Raw genomic sequence first — 20,798 nt, forward strand, 5'->3', positions numbered from 1 at the left:
TCCCTGTGTACTGAATTTAACTTCGGCTATCATTTATCATTAACTCCATACTCTGTGCATTTTACCATCAAGAATATAGTTCCACAAGCACAGATGCTTTTTTACTGTTTCCAGAATTTTTATTCTTCCTCTGGTCCTGCATATCTAAAAGATACTCAGTATAGACAAGTTCAGTCAACACACCAGAGCACAGATATCCATCCTTATTAATAAACCACACAGACTGAACAAAGCACACTGAACTTTATTTCAGGTCAAAGTCTGCATGCCACTAACTAGAAACATGGTTTAAGTAACAGAACTATGTAGAAAGGTTTAAATGACAGAAGTGACTTAGAAAAGACTAGCTTCATCTAATTTCCTGTAAAATATTACCAGTAAATCACAGAATATTTAAAATATTGATTTTTCCTTCACTATACAGGAGGAAGAAAAGATGCCTTTAGCTTGGTGTCTGTTGCTGGATTTAATTTTAAAGAATCAATAAAAAGCTGACACTTTCATAAGTTGCTAAAGTTGCAGCTAATATTATCAATACAAGCTGATCTTAGAATTGCAGTAAATTTGCTTCACCTTCCAAGAACAACTGCAATATTCAAATACTCAGAAAGTCTTATCTTTCAGAGTTTTCAGTTGTTCATAAAGTAGTATGAAAAAAAGAACCTTTTCAAGACAAATTTCAGTTTAGCATTCTTCAAATGGGAAGGTGTTATATGTGATGATAATATAAGGGTTTTTTTACACTGTTGCTCTACCTATTTGCTACCGGCTGTGAGTATCTGAGTGCTTTTTAGTAATGTTTGTTAGATCGTAATACACTGCATTAAGGATAGATTAACATTGTGACATGAACCCTGGATTGATATCAGTTTGAAGGAAAGAAAAAGCAATTCACCCTCTTAGCATCACTGACAGTAACAGTTACTGCACTGAGGGACGAATTTGAAGGATTTTGTTTCTAAGCAATTACAACGTTTTTGCAGAAGAAAAGTTGGGGGATGACAGCAGATGTGGGATTCCCCCATTGGATGTGGGAATAAGGAAAAAAAGCAGGGCAAGTAATATGGTATAAGATTGCTTTGACCTATCAGAGAAAGAGATTGCACCTTGAAAGAGCTTTTTAAAAGCTAGTCATGACCTCTGTAAGATTACTGTATCAAGACATTGTATTAATCCATTCTAAATACTTTCTAAGAAAGGCGTGTTATGCTTTTTGATTGCTTACAACTTTGCCAACACTTCAGTTCTTCAGACTCAATGCCCTCAATTTTGTTATCCCAATTTTATTGTATTGGGTACAGAAAAGGTACAGAAAGCTCTTCTGCTCTTTGCCAGTAAAGGTGTTTTCACGTGGATCTGATTTCTTACAAAACAGGTATAGCCATAAAAATGTTCTCCCAGATTACTAAAGTGGGTTTGCATCTGGATCATCTCTTCTTCCCCAGAAATCCTAGGCTGAACTGGCTTGTCCAAGACCTAATTCTATATCCACTTTTCTCAGCAAAACTATTATCAGTACCTTCTTTACTGATAACAAAAGTCCCAGTAAAGATAACTTTTTTCCCCTTCCACACTGGCAGCCAAGGAGGTAGAGATTATTAATGTAATTTAATATTTTCATACTTTAATATTTTCATACTTTCAAGTCATCTAGATGCAGCCACCAGTTCACAACATTTTTTGTTTATTGTGTAGCCTCACCAATTAAATCAAAAGTCATCTCTTCACAAGCATTTTCATAGGGGGAAAGAAAATAGCTGTTTCTGCACTGATAAACTCTGGAAGATGGTTACTGCTGCTCAGGGAAGACTCCACTCACAGTTCCTCAGTCACCTGCAGAACATTCAGTGGCACAGAAAACAAGGCTTCTTGCAAACATTTTTAATTGTGCATTTTAATGTACAAAGGTGTTATCATGCATGGTAACTTAACTCCCTCAGAGTCCTAAACACTAAAAAAAGCATCTTGTAAATAATGAACTTGAAATCACAAATTAGCAGAATTATGGCAGATTTTAGCAGGATACATATTGTAAATAAAATTAAAGAGGCACTTATGCTTTGATTTAACTAGAAAAGGTCACATTTTGTCTAATTCAATACTTGATGTTCCATAAAATTTATTTTTATCTCCTCAGTTAACCTCCCTGCTTTTGTTACAGGTACTGCTGACCCTGCCTTTCAAAGTAGAAACATGCTTGCTGTGTATTAGCTCTATGGGCTCCAAAACAAGAGGTAAAAGGAATACCCAGGTGCCTACTAGAAGCAAGGCACTGCAAATTTAAATGCAAATTAACTGGATCTAAAAGAATGCCAAAGAGGCTACATAGAAAAAATGCAATAAAAAGAAACCAATTGCTTTATCATGTACAATACAGAAGCCATTTAAAAAAAACTATTTTTATTTTCCTTTAGATGAACCAGATACAACATTAAGATTTTTAAGAGGTTAGGCTGAACTTAGTAAGCAGTAGTATAATCTGTTTTGCTTTGCCTAGTGTACTTCTACAAACTCCCTCATAGCATTAAAAAAACACAGATCCTTATGGAAGAAGATGAAACATTTCAGAATTATCCAACGCATTAACTGTAGGGTTTTTCTTAAAAACTACCCTATAGTCTGCTTGTGTGGTTGGTGGTAACACTCAGCAAGCAAAAGAACTTTTTCAGTAAGAATCACATTGTTGGAGAGATGTAACACAAACGTCACTCAACTAAAATTTGAAATACATGTATAGAAATAAAAAAAAACTATTTCTAGATCAGAACTGATAAGACTTTAACTAGCTTTTTAAATTATTATTATTATTTAACTAGAAAAGAGAAGAAATAATCGAAGTAACTAGGCCAAAAAAAGAAAGAGGGAAAAAATATCAGAACGTAAACCTAAAAATGTAAATTAATAAAATTCATTGACAAAGAAAGTGAGGGGAAATTGCCAATTACAAACAAAACACAAATATGCTTATTAGCATTTTTTATACCAACTGAATCCATAAATAGCAAATCAGTAAAAAAAATAACCCACAAACCAACTCTGCATCAGTAACATACTGGTCAACTGAGAAACTGTGACACAGTTACCCATTATTCAGACTATGCTTAGTAACTTCATCTGAGCTAGACCCGCAGTTTTCAGCCAAAAGCAGAGGTGTCAGAATATACCAAGTCCACTTCCTTACAAATACAATGTAGCATCTTTTCAGAGTAGTGACTACCATTAGTAAACACTCAAATCTCCCTTTACTGAGAAGCACAAACTCTTTAGGAGAGAAATTTGACTGCTGGCAACATTAACTCAGTAAATCTGTGCATTAATTTTCTAATGGTCTGGTCTTTACTCCTTTCAAATACTACTTAGTAAAATACAGTAAAAATTTTACTTTGTGTTTTTTTTTTGCTGTCTACCATCCAGCACTTCTAGCCTAATCTTTTTAAAAAATCATGAATCACCATGTTTCTTCAACAAGAAAGTGTGAAAATACTGAAGGCACCTTCCATCTCATAGTACACAAAATCTAACATAAAATCATCTAACACAGTGTTAGAAAATCCATGCTCTATTCTCACCTGCTGTTGTACAGTCTATTTCACCTTTTCCAAAACTACTACAGCACCACGCCACAAATGGAGAAAACACAACAGACTGCAAAGTGTTTGAAACACCAACACTAAACAAAGTCCAGAGACCAATATCACACAAATATTCTCATCATTACAGTTTAAGTGTTATCATATGTTGAGGGGGGAAATGAAGGGGAAAAAAAAAAAAATCACACAAAACATAATTGCCAGATGCTGGCACAACTGTTCAGATGAACAAATACAAAAATATGAAACACTTCACCAGAACTGGAAAATCCTGAATTCACTTTGACTTTTACAATCAGGGATTTCTCTAGGTTATGTTTCATTCTCTAGGTTCTTTCATCAATAGAAAGAAGTATTTTTAATATGGGCGTAAATACATAGGATTTTATCTACTATTAAAAAGCAGAAGAAAAAAGCAACACCACAGCATGCAGCAGCCAGCTTCTGCACTTCTTGACAAGAGAGTTGCTAGAGATCACTATGCCCACAGGAATCTCAAAGCCTTACTATTCTCACCTGTGGATCATGTTTTGTATTATAAAATGTTCTATATTACCAAGTGAGTATATTCACCAGATGCTCCTAAATTGCTGTTGAAATCGCTAACTAGAAGCTAAAATTATTAAACCTGCCTTCAGCATGAAAGAGACCTGCCTACAGTTAGGGTTTAGTTGCAACAGGTTTTGTTACTCATTTTGCACAAAATAGAAGGGGCTAAAAAAAGTCCAAACACATTTTTCTTTTTTTCCAGGACAGATTACTACTAGCAAAACAACAGGCCTTGCTCCACCACTGCACACTCACAATCATCTGCTGGAATAGACCATGTATGCTGCAAGGGAAAACTACACTGGAATTAAGTTTCAAGTCATGTTAATTAGAGGAACTGAATAAAAAGAATCTTCCAAAGGCACTCTTGTGCTCAGAGTGCTCACTCTAAGACCCATAGGGCTGAGCTCTGCAGTTGTTCTTGACCCACAAGGGTAAAGGGAAGATTTTGGGCAGGCCAGGAACAACAGGCAGAAGTAACTTGCTTTTTCCCAGAAAAAAACTCATTGAACAGCTGGGGCTAAACTCTATTTCCCTTCCAGCAGACAACAGAAATGTATCTTTAGCAGAAAAAGGCAATTTATGCTTCGTCTGTTAATGATTCCAAATCTTCTGCCCCTTACACAATTACAGTTTCAACATTAGAGATTTGGCTTAATGTTGACAATTTAATCAGTACTTATAAAATCAAATTTGATCAGTTTGGCAGACCCAGCAACTAACTGGTAATACACTCCACTGATGTGGAAGAAAGGTTCAAGTTCTAGGGAAAGGATTATACTGTAAAAACTGAGACAGCCTGGACACCAGGCAAGGTAAATATTAACCTACTTGTGATAACAGCTTAGTCAAAATGAATGCTTCTTTTTTTTTTTCTCTTCTAACTGCAGTCACATGATTCTCTCAATAAGCTGAAACTCAATAGTTTCCTACACTGAATGCACTGAAAAATTTGAGAGATCATAGAATCATCTGGGTTGGAAGGGACCTCTGAGATCATTAAGCCCAACCCTTGATCCACTACTGCTGCAGTTACTAGACTATGGCACTGAGTGCCACATCCAGTCTCTTTTTAAATATCTCCAGGGACGGAGAATCCACGACTTCCCTGGGCAGCCCATTCGAGTGTTTGATCACCCTCTCCATAAAGAAATTCTTTCTAATGTCCAACCTAAACCTCCCCTGGCACAACTTAAGACCGTGCCCTCTTCTCTTGCTGAGAGTTGCCTGGGAAAAGAGACCAACCCCCACCTGGCTCCAACCTCCTTTCAGGGAGTTGTAGAGAGTGATGAGGTCTCCCCTGAGCCTCCTCTTCTCCAGGCTGAACAGCCCCAGCTCCCTCAGCCCTTCCTCACAGGACTTGGGCTGGATCCCTTCACAGCCTCCTTGCTCTTCTCTGGATCTGCTCCAGCACCTCAATATCCTTCCTAAACTGAGGGGCCCAGAACTGGACACAGGACTCTAGGTGTGGCCTCATGAGCGCTGAGTACAGGGGCAGAATCACTTCCCTGGACCTGCTGGCCACGCTGTTCCTGATCCAGGCCAGGATGCCATTGGCCTTCTTGGCCACCTGGGCACACTGCTGGCTCATGTTCAGCTTCCTGTCAATCCACACTCCCAGATCCCTTCCTGCCTGGCTGCTCTCAGCCACTCTGTGCCCAGCCTGTAGTGCTGCATGGGGTTGTTGTGGCCAAAGTGCAGGACCTGGCACAATCTACACTTCTGTCTACCACTGCCAACGAAGAGTCCATTCTAGGCAGCCACATTGATTCGATTTTTATCCTTGACATTATGATAATGCTCTAAACACTGCTCTTTATGCTCTTTAGGGGCCTTCTCAACAGGTGCTTCCTACCTTGTCTCCATCTTGTTTGCCACACTTGCTGATCACTTGCAAAAGGCTATTGTCACTAGCCCTCTTTCAATATGGTTGGCAAGGCAAGTGGACACCCCCTCCAACAGTCTTCAATTCCTAGGTAACACTCCAGAGCAAAAAAAATTATTTCAAAAGTCTTCAAAGACAATGTGACCAAAAGCCCATGATCCTTACTGATAATACAGCTGCTCTTTCTGCTGAAGTTATCCTGTTTCTCTAATTAGCTGCCATCTCAATTTTGAGCATCCACTGCAGTGATAAGGAGAATGGTGTGAATGGGGATTTGAATACTCTTTTTATGTATTTCTTTACTTATCAGAAAGTGCCATAGCACAAACTTTAGCAGTCTGCTATTTTTATTTCATCCAAAAGTATCAAAATGTGTGTAACAACAGATCTATCTGCTGCATCAACCACTGGGCGAAAAACTCTTGACAGGCAGGAAAGCTGATGCCTAACAAAGACAGTCTTGAGGCACAACCAAGAACTTCACTGAAAAAATCCATGATAAAACAAGGCAACTTGCTACACCAATGCTGTACCAATGTGTATGAGAACTGGTGAACGTGAAATAAATCACTGTTTCAGCTCACACAAAGTTTTCAGCTAAAAACCACAGTGGACAGACAATCCTTCTTACCCAGAGAAAGCAAAAACGTAACAGCATTAAATCCTTTTCCACAGTTCCAATCATTAGTTGGTCTCTCTCTATTTGCTAGTAACAAAGCAAATTAAAAGAAGGTGTTTGGACTTTTGTTTGGACTACTAACATTCTAGGTAAAATGCAATTAAGACCCAAATAATCTTTTGGTTTATTACCATTTTATAGACAATTTCATCCTCCTCCTTGTCCAAAATAGCAGATGGATTGTTCAAAGTCAAACTATAGTAAATTACCTTAGCAACTGTATTAAGTTTGTGCAAGATTTATATTTTTTAAATTCCCTTTTACCTTCAACTGGTAATCTTATTTATACTGTCTTAATAAGGTCTAACAGATTATTAGTGGAGGGTATTCAAATTTACACCTCTATCTAGTATGCTTGTTTGCAACTTTCAGTTGTGAAATATCTACTAATTAATAGAACTTTCCAAAGGCAGGGAGACATCTTGTGCAACTTATTTCAAAGACCCTCTAAAAATATATCGGGGGGGGGGGGGGGGGGAGAGGAGAGGATAGGAGCAACACTTTCTGTTATGAAACTATTCAACTTCAAGTCAGAGTTACAGTAGCCAACCCTAGTTTCTTCTCTACACTTTCCAGTTGTTTTTGAGCCAGTGGGAGGCAAAACTCAAACCAGAATCTGCCACAGGGAACAGTATTCCTGATTCCTACACTGTCCTATATGAGCCATCTGGCATTTTAAGTCCATCAACATTCACCTTCCTGGCAGTCACACCACCAAGATATTCAAGTAAAGGAAAGCACCACTGTATTTTCTATGTTAATTTCATTAGTGAAAATACATACGTGCAGTTCTATGGTGGAAAAAAAAAAACTGCCTTTTCAATCACACAGATCTTCTCAGTGTGGTGGAACCCCTTCCAGTAGCTTCCCCACCATCCCAGTTCATGGTAAACATTAATTCTAGCACACAATTTGGTCCCATTCCACCCCTATAAACATCCCACACCTAATTGAGGATATATGTCTACCAATTTGACCATATCTTAAGATTATCTCTATATTTCTAATAATCTTCTGCCAGCATTTATGCTAGCCAAACAATTTCTAACAATATTTCTACAGCTATTTCTATTTTTACTCAACTGGGAGGCATGCAAGCACCATTGGGATGGAGCCCACGCATTTGTAGGAACAGCTGCAAACATCTATTTATAACTTGGCATTACCTTCCTCAAAACTGAAGTCCTACGAAGGAGAAAAGGGAATCCTGTGGATTTAAATTTTTTCTATTTTAGGATAGTAGGTTTTAAAAATTATCTAAAATTATCTAACACAACTTAAATTACACTACTGATAGACTGATTACTTTTAAAAGGAAGACAACCTTAGCTTGACAAACAGAGGATCCTTCTGTAATATCTGACTCCAAACTATCATCAGCTTCTATTTATACATCTGCAAGACACTCTAACCTTTGGTAAACTTAACTTTCTAGCAATCAATTTGCCATCAAACTTATATCAGTTGTTGGTCCAGATATGTCCAAGGGAGCTGTATTTCTTTCTCTCTAGTCCCCTGCCTACTGTGTATTTTTTTCAAATGAGCAGATCCTGTGATGAGCAAGTTACATAATACCCTATTTTAAGAGTAGACTCAGCAATTTGTGTTGAGCTTGTGACAAAAAGCAGTAACATTCTTAGAATGCATGTTAAACATACATACTTAAAACATACTTAAGATGTAGCATAGCAAGACGTAGCATAGCAAGACATACCATAGCATCTGGTCCATCTAGCCATTTATTTATAGCCATAAAAATTATTTTTACAGGGGATTTAACTTATTTACCTATTTACCTCTCAAAAGCAAATTATTTTTTACAATTACAAGTGTTATAGACTGAGGGGGTACCAGCTAATTTTGTGGTATCAGCACAGGGACCAATAGAGAGGGTGTTGTTTAGGACCCTGAAGGATTCAAGGGGCAAAACAGAGAGGAGTCAGTATTTCCCCCATTTCCTGCCATACCCAATTAATAGCCAGGAAAGCAGGAAGTCTGTCCGTCCCTTCCTGCCCCCTTTTTCCTTGCTGCCTTCCTTAATTAGGAGGTCCTGGAGAGATGCCCATGGTCTGCATGATCTGACTCCATTGGTTGCTGGGAAGAAGCCTTGTCCCTTTTCCTGAGCCAGTTCTGCTATGAGGGGCTTTCAGATAAGCATACCAGTGACCACTGAAATTGAGTTTTGTATATATATTTGAATATTTATGTAGATCCATTTTATGATCCATTCCCTGTTCTTGTTTTAACTTCCAACCTTGATGTCTCTCCTCCTTATTCCCCTTCACCTCCTCCTGGGAAGGTGGAGGGGTTAACAGTGCAGTTCTGTTCTCTGTGTTTTGGCTGTGAAACCAAGGCAAGTCAGGAGTCATTGAGGTAGGCAGAGAAGACGTAGTTCCAGAAAATATATATCAGCTTAGAAAGTAGAGTATTTGCTGTAGTGGTAACCGTAACTTCAGAAGTTACTTCACAAGCAAAAAAGTCTGTTTTTTTAAAATATCTCTGACAGATGTAGCAGAAATTGTTTGGTACGAGTTGAGGAAGTTTACTATGCTCTGTAACTAACTGATAAGGTACTCAGACCAGAAGGACTTAAAAACAAACAAACTCTTATCTCTGCTGAAGTGTCCATTGGAGTTTTTCATTTGATTTATTCTACTATTAGTGTTTTTTCCAGCCTAAAAAAATTCTAAGTAGCATCCATAACTGCAATCTAAAAGTGCTCCCAGTTTATATTGGCAGCCTACATAGAACAGAGCTTTATTCCTATTGTGTACTTAAACATAACAGGAGTTTGAAAATAGTCTGAATGCTTTCCTTTATAACTGTCTCAACCTTCACGCTCCCATATCAAATTAATTTTCATTTGAATGCTACCTCTACCAGCTTTATAAATGAGTGGGGGTTTTTTTTCTTCAGATTGTACTACTACAAAACTTTCTTTATTCTTGTCTACCTTTGTTCGTAACAAATGTTACCCACAAAGATGTTCTAGAAAACAAATAACACAGCAAACCTTCAAATTAAGCTTCTGTTTCAAGGCATCTGCAAGTAATTAAATATGTACAGGAAAGACACATGGAGCCTATATCTATACTGGTTTAATGTATGTCTGAGATCAGAATTCGTGCTGTGGATCAAAGCAGACCTGTTAGAATTCATGTTTTAGCATCTTTTCTAGCACCTATGCTGCTTATCAGCCAGAAGATGCTATGCTGAAAAGCCACTTAAGAGCTCAGCATCATGCTATCATTTGAGGGGGCCAGGACCTAAAGAGAGAATATTCAGGGCCCTGATGGATCCAGGGGGCATAATAATGAGGGTTCAGTGTTCCCTCCCATTTCCTTCCATCCACTATAAAAGCCAGAAGCGGAAGCCCAGCCCCTTCCTGCTCCCTTCTTCCCTATGGCCTCGCTGCACACGGGGGCCTTGGGCAGAGGCTCTGTTCCTCCCTCATCAGCTGCTCACGTGCTCTGCAGGATCTGAATACATCGGGTGCTGGGAAGAGCCATGGACCCCCTCTTCCATGTCAGCCCTGCCCCAAGGGACCCTTGGATCAGTGATCCTCAAGATTGAGTTTTGTATATATTTGTGTATTTGCTCATCATTCCACGTTACAATCCCTTCCCTGTTCAGATAAACCTGATATAGTTTTAACTTCCAACCTTTAAGTCTATCTTCCTTATTGCGCTTTTATCTTCCCTTGGGAGGGTGGAGAGGGGTAACAGAGAGTAATTCTATTCTCTGGAGTTTGGTTCACCCTGACCACTGACCTCTAGAGACATCACTACAGAGCTGGCACAGACTAGCATGCAGCAAGCACCACCTTTCAATCACTAAGTATCTCAGGCTGGAAAGATATCTAGAGGTCCTCTAAGTCCAACACTTCACCCAAAGTAGGGCTAACTTTGAAGTGGTAACAGGTTGCTCAAAGTCTTCAAAGCCAAAGTTTTAATAACTTCAAGGATAGAGCCCTCTAGGTAACTTGTTCCAACATTTAAAACACCTTCATGAAGTAAAAATTTACTCTATCTAATCAGATTTTTCCTTCTGACAACCTTTGTTTCCTCTCACCTCTTTGCAGTGCATCTCCATGAGTGAGTCTCTTTATATCTCTCTATACGCATCTATTAGGCAGTGAAAGACAGCCACTAAATTCCATCTCAACCTTCACAATGGTGAACAAATGTAACTTCCCAGGCCCTTCTCTATACATCATGAACTGCAGCATTTGTCTCGTACCATGGGCCGAAATCTGGACACCGTACTTTCAGACACATCTCCTAAGTGTTAATTAGTTTTAATCACCTCTCTCAAACTACAGGCTATGCTCTTTGACTTTACCTACTTTCTATATGTGCTGTGATTACACCAACAAATACATAAAAGTCCTATTCTGTTAGGTAAGCCTGCTCAACACTGCTGACACTGCCTGCTGCTGAAAACATGGTATGATGCAAATCAGCACTAAATGGACGGAGAGGAAGTAATTTGTCCAAAAGAGGTATCTCTCCCAAAACATTTTTATTTCTTCCTCTCTTGATTGCAGGTATCAGAATCAATCACTTCCAAGCTTGACCAAAAAAAGAATGATGATACAAAGTTGCACAGATGGGATTCACCTAGGAACCTAGAACTGGCATCAATGGTTAGCCCTAAAATTGAGATCCAAAGAGGACTCTAGAGAGAAGAGGCTCATCATCACTATTTGAAGCCCAGCTTTCCCCAACTTGCATCAAATTGATCAACCAATCATAATGCTGGACACACCCTTATTGCTGGCCAAGTTCAGAGCACTGCTACCATCACAGCTCTACTATCTTTGCCAGGACACACCAAGATCCTCTTCCCTCAGGAAATACAAGGTTTCCAAATCAGAAATCAACACAGTATTTATTTCGCTGCCTTAGATCACCCAAAATCACTAACCCACAAATACACTTCAGCTGGGTCCAGGACAATCAGCAGAATGCATTCCAAGATGTAGTTGAATCACTTGTAGTTAGCTGACTGTAGCTGCAGTATCTCCTGGGCAAGGTGTACCAGAGTCCTCTGAATCAGTGCTGCTGCATCCATGCTATACACTGCTTTGCTTCTAAGTATCCCAAATACAGTTGCTCTCTCATACCCATAAGGTTAGGAGCCAGTTGCAGGAAACCCACTGACCAGACATGAAAAACAAAAAACTCCTGTAAGGCCACCAGAATGCTTTCCTAAACAAAAAATACAGTATTTCACATTGTCCTGGTTTGGGCCAGGATAGAGCAAATTTTCTGTCTTGTAATTCTATTTTCAGCCAAGACTGTCATAAGTAGCTGTACCTGCTGAAATTAACAGCAAGTTTCTCAGTCAGTGTCTGCTTCTAGGAGTGATAATGCTCGATGTTCACAGTTACAGCTGGAGAAGGGTGTGCAGGACCAAGGCCACTGCTCAGTTCTGAGGCGCATCTTACTCTCTGGAAAGAGAGTAAAGGGAACACACCTGAAACCCTCCTTTAGGGAACAGCAGACAAGATAAATGATAAAAACTGATCAAACAGAGTATTCCATCCCATACATGTCATACTTGGTATGAGTTTGAGGGATCATGAGGGTCAAGTTCCTTCAGCCTTTGCCTTCACCCATCTTTGCCCTTCTTCTCCTGTTCATTTTGTCATCCTGGGAGGATTCTGTCCGTTCGTCTGCCTGTGGTCCTGATCCCTACCAACCTAAATCTGTGTGTTCCTGCTTCCAGCTCCCAACTGCTGGCTGAGCCCAGGAGTCCAGCCTGGACTTTCCCAGGGCTGCCCTGCAGCCTCTTTGGTGACCTGAGAGTTACTGGAGGAAAGAGGGGAGCAAAGTGGTATCGTTTTTCTGTGTATTTGTCTATATTTAATAATTTCCCGTTTTCATCATTACTGTTTCTTTAAAGATCTGTATTTCAGTTTCCCACCCGTAAGACTCTCTCCCTTATTCTCTCTCCTTTCTTTTATCAGGGAGGGGAAGGCAATAGAGAGCATCTGTTAGAGAGCATCTGTTACTCACAGCATTAAACCATGACACTCCTCTAGTCTGCCTTACTGAGTGAGTGGGAATACTGCACCCAGTTCTGGGATCCCCAGTTCAAGAGAGACAGGGAACTACTGGAGAGAGTCCAGATAAGAGCAACAAAATGATTGGTAGATTGGAGCATCTCTCCTATGAGGAAAGGCTGAGAGAGCTGGGACTCTTTAGCCTGGAGAAGATTTCGAAGGCTGAGCGGAGATCTTGTGAACGTCTATAAGTATCTAAAGGGTGGGTGCAAGGAAGGTGGAGCTGGAGTCTTCTCAGTATTTCCCAGTGACAGGACGAGGGGCAACAGGCACAAGCTGGAACATAGGACGTTCCGTTTAAACGGAAGAAAAAACTTTCTCAATGTGAGGGTGACAAGGCAGTGGAACAGGCTCCCCAAGGAGGTTGTGGAGTCCCCTTCTCTGGATATACTTAAACCCATCCTGGATGCAGTCCTTTCTATTGTTCTCTAGATCATCCTGGTTTAATGGGAGAGTTGGACTAGTTAGACTCTGATGAGTCTGTGATTCCTCCCGCCAGTCTTTGGTGGTCTTCTTCTACCTCCAAACAGTGGCCCTGATTCAGGCAACTGTTTCTGTAAGCTCTGCAGCCCAGGCTTCCTCAACATCCTGCCACCTGGGCAAACAGCTGCTACACAGGAAGGCAAAAGGAATAAGCCAGATGCTACCAGTCTTTACAGAGCCAAGAGAGAATGCCATTTCAAAGTATTAAGTTTTTTTCAGGGTTTTTTGGTGGTTTGTTGTTAGGTTTTTTGTTTGAGTTTTTTGTTTTATCATGTACTTGAAAACTATAAAGAGCTGAATCAACAAGCCTGAAGAGAGGTATGTGGTTCCAATGGCAGCTTGGCATCTTCAGCCTGAAAACAGCAGGCAAAGTAGTTCTTGCTCTAGGATGGCAATGAGACCATGAGACTGCTGGGTTCTCTGCACTTACCCCTACAATCAGGAGGAACTGGCAGCTCTTCCTGAGGCACTAAATTCAGACCCAGCAGTGTGACAGAACAAGCTGCTGGGGAAACTCTGCCGGTTCTTCTGCCTTCCTACAGCTTCCTACTTCTGGAACTACCTGCACATCTGACTCTCAGCCCTGTTCTCCTAGTCTCCATCAGGAAAGCTTCCCTCATCCCAAAAGTGCCAAGAACAATGGTCAACACCCTCTGTGCTCAAGTGTTGGAGGAGGCTGACAACAGTGTACTGCAGCAGGTGTGTCTGCAGAGGTACATGGAATAAGCAGGTTAAGTCTTTGGTAGGGCTTAGACACAAGCTGCATTGCTATTGCCTTTTGAGATGACTGGAGACCCAATTCGATTCAAAACTTTGTAAGAGAACATTATGGGCTTTCTTAATTATTTGCACTTCAAGCAGATTCCTTCAGTGGCTCACCAGGTTGTTGCCACAACTACAGGTGAGGGTCCCTAATGCCATAAAACAGGAAAAAAGGTAAAAGGACTATGATGAAACTACTACTGACTTGCAGCAGTTTGCAGGTAAGCGTCACAAAGTGGCCATTCAGGAAGTGCAAGCAGGAGTATAAGAAAAAGACAGCATTTGTCTCTCAGAGGCTTTGTGCTGAGAGCACTTCCCTGCTCTGCTTTCATGGCGATCTGAATGGCAAATAATGAGTGTTTAACACAGCCTCTGAAGTATGCCCTTGGAACATAGATGGGCTTTCAAAGAACACAGTAAATCACCCTTGCATGTTATGCCATGCCATATGCCACGCTTCTTCCTAGCCAAATCTGTTCAGGTAACCTTGGGCTACAGCTCCCACCAGCACACAGCTAGCTGTAGCAATTGCTGGACAGGTTTGTCTGCATCCTTTCTCTTGAGTAGTCTCAGTCCATGTAACACTCACTAGTTCAGCACAGCCACAACAGTCCTGAGAAAAGGTGTTGAACCCAGCCCCTCTCACTGCTGTCCCATAGGGCCTGTGACATGCAAAGTGGCCAGCTATGCCCACCCCTACTACAAATCTTCCTGCTGAAGGGCAGCTTCCAAGGCCATTCCAGATCTTACTTCCCACCAATGGGACCAGCCTGAGCAGACTCATCATGGATGAACATGACATTTCTTGGAAATGAGAAGTATGGGGAAAAAGCAATAATCCAAGTCCCTGACTTTGATACCGTAGGTCGGAGTGGGAAACATTCAGAAATTATTACCTCAGTACAGGCCAATCAGATCAGAAAAGTACAGTCCTCTCAGCTGTAGCAGCTGTTTCCAAGAACACAGCATGGGTAGTGGGTAAGAACAAAAGACATCTGTATTTAAGACATATAGCAGGGCAGCTATTCTTGCTGGGAAGTGATAGGGGAGAGGAGGAAGAGAAGGGGTGGCTATCAGCACAGAGAGTACAGGTGCCTCACAGAACTAGTTTTATTGGATTGACATGTGGAAATACTACCCATCTAGTGGAATGTTCTCAAAGAACAAGACTAAGAGTAAAGTTGCAGGATTTCATCATTCTCTCGCATCGATAGTGAGGAATGAAATCAGGTGGGCAGACTGCAGGCTGGTCCATGCTGCTGGGAACTATGAGCTTGCAATTCTTCATCACATCGTACTGGCAATGAAGCAGCACTTGTTTGCCTCCTTTCTCTTCCCTACAGATACATTTAATCAAAATAAAACACTCAACCAAAACTATGTTCCTACCATGTGCTGAAGAGTCTTTTCCAGGCAGATGGTCATTCTGCAGCTGACAACTGTAGTGGGGGGTGAGGAGGAGGATAACGCAGTCTTGTGACAAAAGCCCCACCTGGATGCTAGGCTGGTATCCAGCAGCACCAAGCTTTCAACTGAGTCACTCCCAGTGCACCAAGATGTCATCAGAGCAGCAAAGACACTGATGAAAGGGAAGTGGCTAAGGGCCCTGGAAAGCCAAGCCCCTTTCAGGTCCTTCAGTTCCAAATGAAATAGAAGTGCAACTATGGCAGAGGTTGCTTTGACTGGTGTTGTCACACAGTACCTACCTTTGACAACGTGCATCCAGGGGTGTGATGGAAAACTGCACCAGCAGGGTTCTGGGGGTGTGGTGGAAAACTGCTGGAACACTACATAAGAGGAGGGAGCTAAAGCTAGCACAACTTACGTCCACAGAACTGCAATCTGGTATGTTTTTCCTTTGTCTTTCCACACTGAGGGAACTATCTGGATTGATTCTAGTGTACATTAATGCACAAAGAAACTGGCTTGTCGAAGAGGACAGGCTGCTTTAAGAGACAGTACAGTCACTCAAATTCCTGCTCTTTCACTTGATTAATCCTCTTTTCTTAAAAAACCCAACATATACTCGACTCACTTCTGTATCTAATCCCCAAAATGCCCCTCCCCATTCTCCCAAAAGGATAGTATAGTACTGAAAATGTTGTTACACACCAAAACGTGTGGCGTGTAACAGAAAACAGAAAAACACAACTCATACTTAACGCATTAGCAACAAAAAGAATCACTGTGATAACAGCAACTGAAGTCATAATTTAGAATGCAAGACAAGACAGTCTGTGTGTCCACATTTTTCCTTTCTTAAAACTGGGGCTTTTCTTTAGAGACGACGGCTACTACCATTAATATAACTGAACCTGTATCAAACAATGTATGTAAATAGTGTAATATGTTCTGCAAATAATCAGAATCTAATGGAAAACAGAGAATGGGATTTCTGGGAATTTGTAATAGTGGATATATTTTCATATTTGCTGTACTCAAAATTAGCAGAGAATAGCTGCAGATAGCAGCTACTGATATGCATTATACATTGTAAATTTTACTAGCAGAGAAAATAAAAATTCTGTAATATTATCACATTCACTGAGTATCTTAAAACTGTTTCCTGTACTGTTAAGAAAAAGCATGTCTCTAAAAAGGTGAAATAATCTTATAAACTAGTTCCTACTATTTGATCTGCTGGTATCTTTTGATGACAAAGTTGTTTGCTTTCTTACTCTGAAACTCCATATTCCAGCTTGATTACAGACTATTTGATTATTTTCCATATCCTTGACAAATTTTTTACACTTTAAAAGCCTTTTGTTTAAGAATGAGACAACTGCACACACATTTCAGAAAAAAACACACAAAGTAATAAAACCAGAGTATTTAACTTTGCAGATACATGCAAAAAAACCAAAAAACAAATCAGACCCCACAAAAAACCCAAAAAAACCCCCCAAAAAACAACTTCCCCCAGCTTTTTCAGGAAAGTACAAGTGGATATGTATCTCTCCAGTGATGAAGTTCACCTCTAAACATAGCAATTATATCACTTGCAGGCAAGTAACAGTAACTAATTCTCCCATCAAGCACACAGAAGACCTTCTCTTTAGTAACAAATATTCTGCTGACATGACATTCCATTTTAAAAATGGTCCCTCAATAAAGGCACTCACTTTCGTAGCTGCTGGTTCCACTAGTCTCTGACGGTGGCGTGCTGAGCTGAAATGACTCTTCTGAGGTGCCCCTTCCTGACAGTGAATGGAGAAATGGGAGGAAGAAGAAGAGAGAAAAGGGGAGAAATGGATCATGGAGGGAATGGAATGGAAGATGTCAGAAAAGGAAGAGGGAGAGTATTTAAATGAACTGTATTTACACTGATTTCGTAAAAGCTTTATTAAATCTAATTCAAAAATATCACCTACAAATACTACAAAGAAAAGGAAGCTTTTGCTAGAAGCAGCCTCACAAGCCTTTCATATGTTGTATTCATACATGTTTCATGTCATTGTATACTATAAATACACATAAACATGCATGTATCTACTTAATTTCTGAATAAACACATTAAAGTTGAAAAAACATTAATTTCACACTTCCAAGTATATACATCATCTTTCATTTTCTATATCCATTTATGTAGTTGCACACAAAAGAACCCAAGGCACTAGCCACTCCACCCAGCTAGATTCACACAAAGTCCAAGATCAGCATCTCCTCTTGTAAAACAGGACTTCTTAGATTCACCTTCTTCAGGCTATCAACCACCTTATGATTTAGAGATTTTTATCTGGCAGAGACTAGTACCTTTTCCTGAGAAATCCTAAGAAATAACAGTAACACACATGATAAGTATTTACTCTTTAGAATAAAATATTTGAAAGCCCATTCACAATTGAAAAAATAAAAGCGCAACAGTGTTCATGACATGTGCAAATTTATTTAGCTTAGTATCTCACTGCAGCCAGTCGACTACAGGGATTTGCCAGGACTGCAAAAGGAGGACTGCCCCCCAGGCTTCAAACATTGCATCATTTGGTCTCTGTTTGTTATGTCTTCTTGTGCCCTCTCACGCATCAAAATCCATTCCAAATGAACTCAGGGACAGGGACCAATATGACCCACAAACCCTTCCTACATGGCTAGAGCTACTCACATTTCAAGACACACATACTGAAACTGCTTAAGTACCCAGTAAAACTGAAACTAGAGAGATAGAGAGAATTACAATTTTTTAGAAAAAAAATATGCGTTTTGAATAACTATACTGTATGGTCTGAAATGTTACTAAAGAAAACCTTGATACTTTTATGTCCTTTTCCTACAATAGAACAATACTACAGATTTCTATTTCATTTGCTGGTCTTCCTCTTCCTTCTTTCTCTTCCTCAGACTTTCAGCTGATTACATTATTGGAGAAATTTTATTTCTCTTTCAATTTCTCTTTCATATTCACACATTCACATATTCACACATATTCACTGAAATTACCTTGATACTCTTCAGACATTATAATGCAATATTGAAGAGGTGCTACTCTAACACACCTAAGAAAGACTGTGAATTAATGTGTTGGGATGAACAGCTTTTCCGGACACTAGTTCAGTTTATTCCCTACTTCTTGATAGTCAAAATACATACTTTTAATTGAACAGCCTTGCACTGTTTTAACCATCTAAAACAATAGCATTTGCTTTGTTTTAAGCATTTGCTTTGTTTTAAAATTAAGAAAATTTATAAGCTATTTTTCTGTGTGAATTCTAGCAAATATGGCCTCTGAATTTTCAGAAGCTAACTTATGTTGTCACAAAGAGGACTGAACATTAAGCATCTACACTCCATCATTTTAGAAACTCAGTTTAAGGACATGCTTATTAACTTCATAAACATTACTTTTATCAAAAACAAATACCCTCGACAATGAGCTCTCCACTAGATCTCAAAATTCAGCCTAAACACAAATTATGTGACCTTACCAAACTTTCGGTATTAGAGAATATTAACAACTTGATTTTAAAAAAACAGCAAGCAACCAAACAAAAAACTATAAAAACCTTAAAAAATACTAAAAGAAAACCCAAAACAAAACAAAAAACCTCACAAAAAAAAGAAGAACAAAATGCCTAGCAACTTCATTAATCTGCTTCTTTATGATCAGAAGCATTGCTGGGATTTGGCTGGGGTTCTTACTCCTTCCCAGCAACAGGAAAAAGGCCCATCACTATCACTGGAGAGGCTTTGTAAAAAGAATCAGATTGATGGGAAAATATATAGGATGCAATGAACTATGAATAGAAAACTGTCTTCAGGAGATATATCTTCCATGTGAATAAACAGCTAGCTGTGGCTCGCAGGGAAAAAAAAGGAGCAAGCCACTCAGCTAAGAAGAAGCAGCAGGAACCAAGCAGTGTTATCAGTCAGAACACTAGCCAAGAGAACAGACAATCCAGAAATACTTCGTTTTTTTCTTTCACCAGCATCTAGAAACTCATTCCTATTCACTCAATAAACCATTAGCTGCAGTTCCTACCAAATTATTAATAGCAGTGCAGCTGGATATGGGACAAATACCAGTTTTGCCAAGCAACAGTAAGGTACCAAAATGAACAAAATTGTTAAGACAGATACTGACAGAGAATTATCTAGGTTTGACCGAATTCTATCTACACACACTGTGTATCACCAGAACTGTTACACTTTGGCAATAACCATAAACTGCTTCTGTATCATGCTTGCTGTGAGTAACTTTACCTCATGCAGCTCTCCTTATAGCAAGCTCTGTGAATTAATCATATGAATACCTCATCTTAACCTAGTTACTGACACTAAATGGCTTTCTGAAATCAACCTCTGGAATGCCCTGAGGCAGACCTGAAAGAAAACCATGTCAAAAAATTACTTGTTAACTCTTCTAGAGAATAAATATATCCAGAAGTTACAGAGAAGAACAACAGTTAGGCACAACAGTTAAGCACATGCAAAACTACGCACTAAGCTCTGCTGACTTCATCATCAACAGCAAAGTACTTCCCAACTCAGGCTTCCCACAGCCTGTGAAAAGCCTTGAACAGTGAACACTTCACTTTCTTCAACTCAAAAACCCAAAGCTAAGTTTAGATAAGTAGATTGAAATATGGAGTCTTCAACATTTAAATTCTTCATTAACAGCTTTTGTAGAAAAATACTGCAAAATAAATTAGTTTACATAGCTGAATAGGAATTACTGTCAGTCCCGAAAGCCATATATTCTGCTACAGAAACATCTGACCACTTCTTCCAACATACTCACTATACTACATGCTACGATAACATGCTGAATAAATTAAAATGCCCTGTAACCAAATATGCATGTTTAATTCCACAGAATGCAGAAAAACCTTGAACACACTATTTGTCAGACTTTCAAATCACAGAACTGATCATTTAGATGTGTTATTTCTGACAGTGTTACTTTTGGACTACTAAGTCAGGAAAAATAGATGGTTCAATCAAATTGCTAATTGTTTGGGGAGGAACTGAGAACAAACATAACTAATATTAAAACACTGCAGGCAAAAACAAAACACACAAGAAAAATATGCCAATTCTTCCATCAGTGCCACAAAACCTTACAAGCTACTTACAGTCATTGGGTGACAGTAGGTAAACAGGAACACTTCTACACAACACCGCTTCTGATAGAATTCAATGAGCATTTTCTACTAGCATATACAGAGAAAACCAAGGTAGTGCAGAAGTCTTAGAACATCAAGGTTTCTGAGTATTTGAGCGAGCCAGCTGGAACTCGATTAATCTTGGGTTTGCCTCTGACTGCTGTTTTTTAAAGCCAGTTCTAAA

General features: G+C 39.6%; 1 protein-coding gene and 1 long non-coding RNA gene across 4 annotated transcripts in view; one reads left to right on the forward strand and one right to left on the reverse strand.

Annotated features, from left to right (window-relative positions):
- The window catches only part of LOC115599885, a 45,561-nt gene extending 41,069 nt beyond the window's left edge, over positions 1-4,492 (forward strand). For all 3 annotated transcript variants that reach the window (XR_003988664.1, XR_003988665.1, XR_003988666.1), the window contains 2 exons: positions 2,162-2,234; positions 4,342-4,492. This is a non-coding gene — a long non-coding RNA (uncharacterized LOC115599885). The remainder of the gene's footprint in view (positions 1-2,161; positions 2,235-4,341) is intronic.
- Positions 1-20,798, reverse strand: part of MAST4 (microtubule associated serine/threonine kinase family member 4) — a 278,832-nt gene that overhangs the window by 150,407 nt on the left and 107,627 nt on the right. Inside the window, exon 4 of the mRNA XM_030467138.1 lies at positions 17,138-17,212. Coding sequence (XP_030322998.1) covers positions 17,138-17,212 — 75 coding nt within the window. The remainder of the gene's footprint in view (positions 1-17,137; positions 17,213-20,798) is intronic.

This window comes from Calypte anna, chromosome Z, assembly GCF_003957555.1.
Source record: "Calypte anna isolate BGI_N300 chromosome Z, bCalAnn1_v1.p, whole genome shotgun sequence".
Taxonomy (NCBI): Eukaryota; Metazoa; Chordata; class Aves; order Apodiformes; family Trochilidae; genus Calypte; species Calypte anna.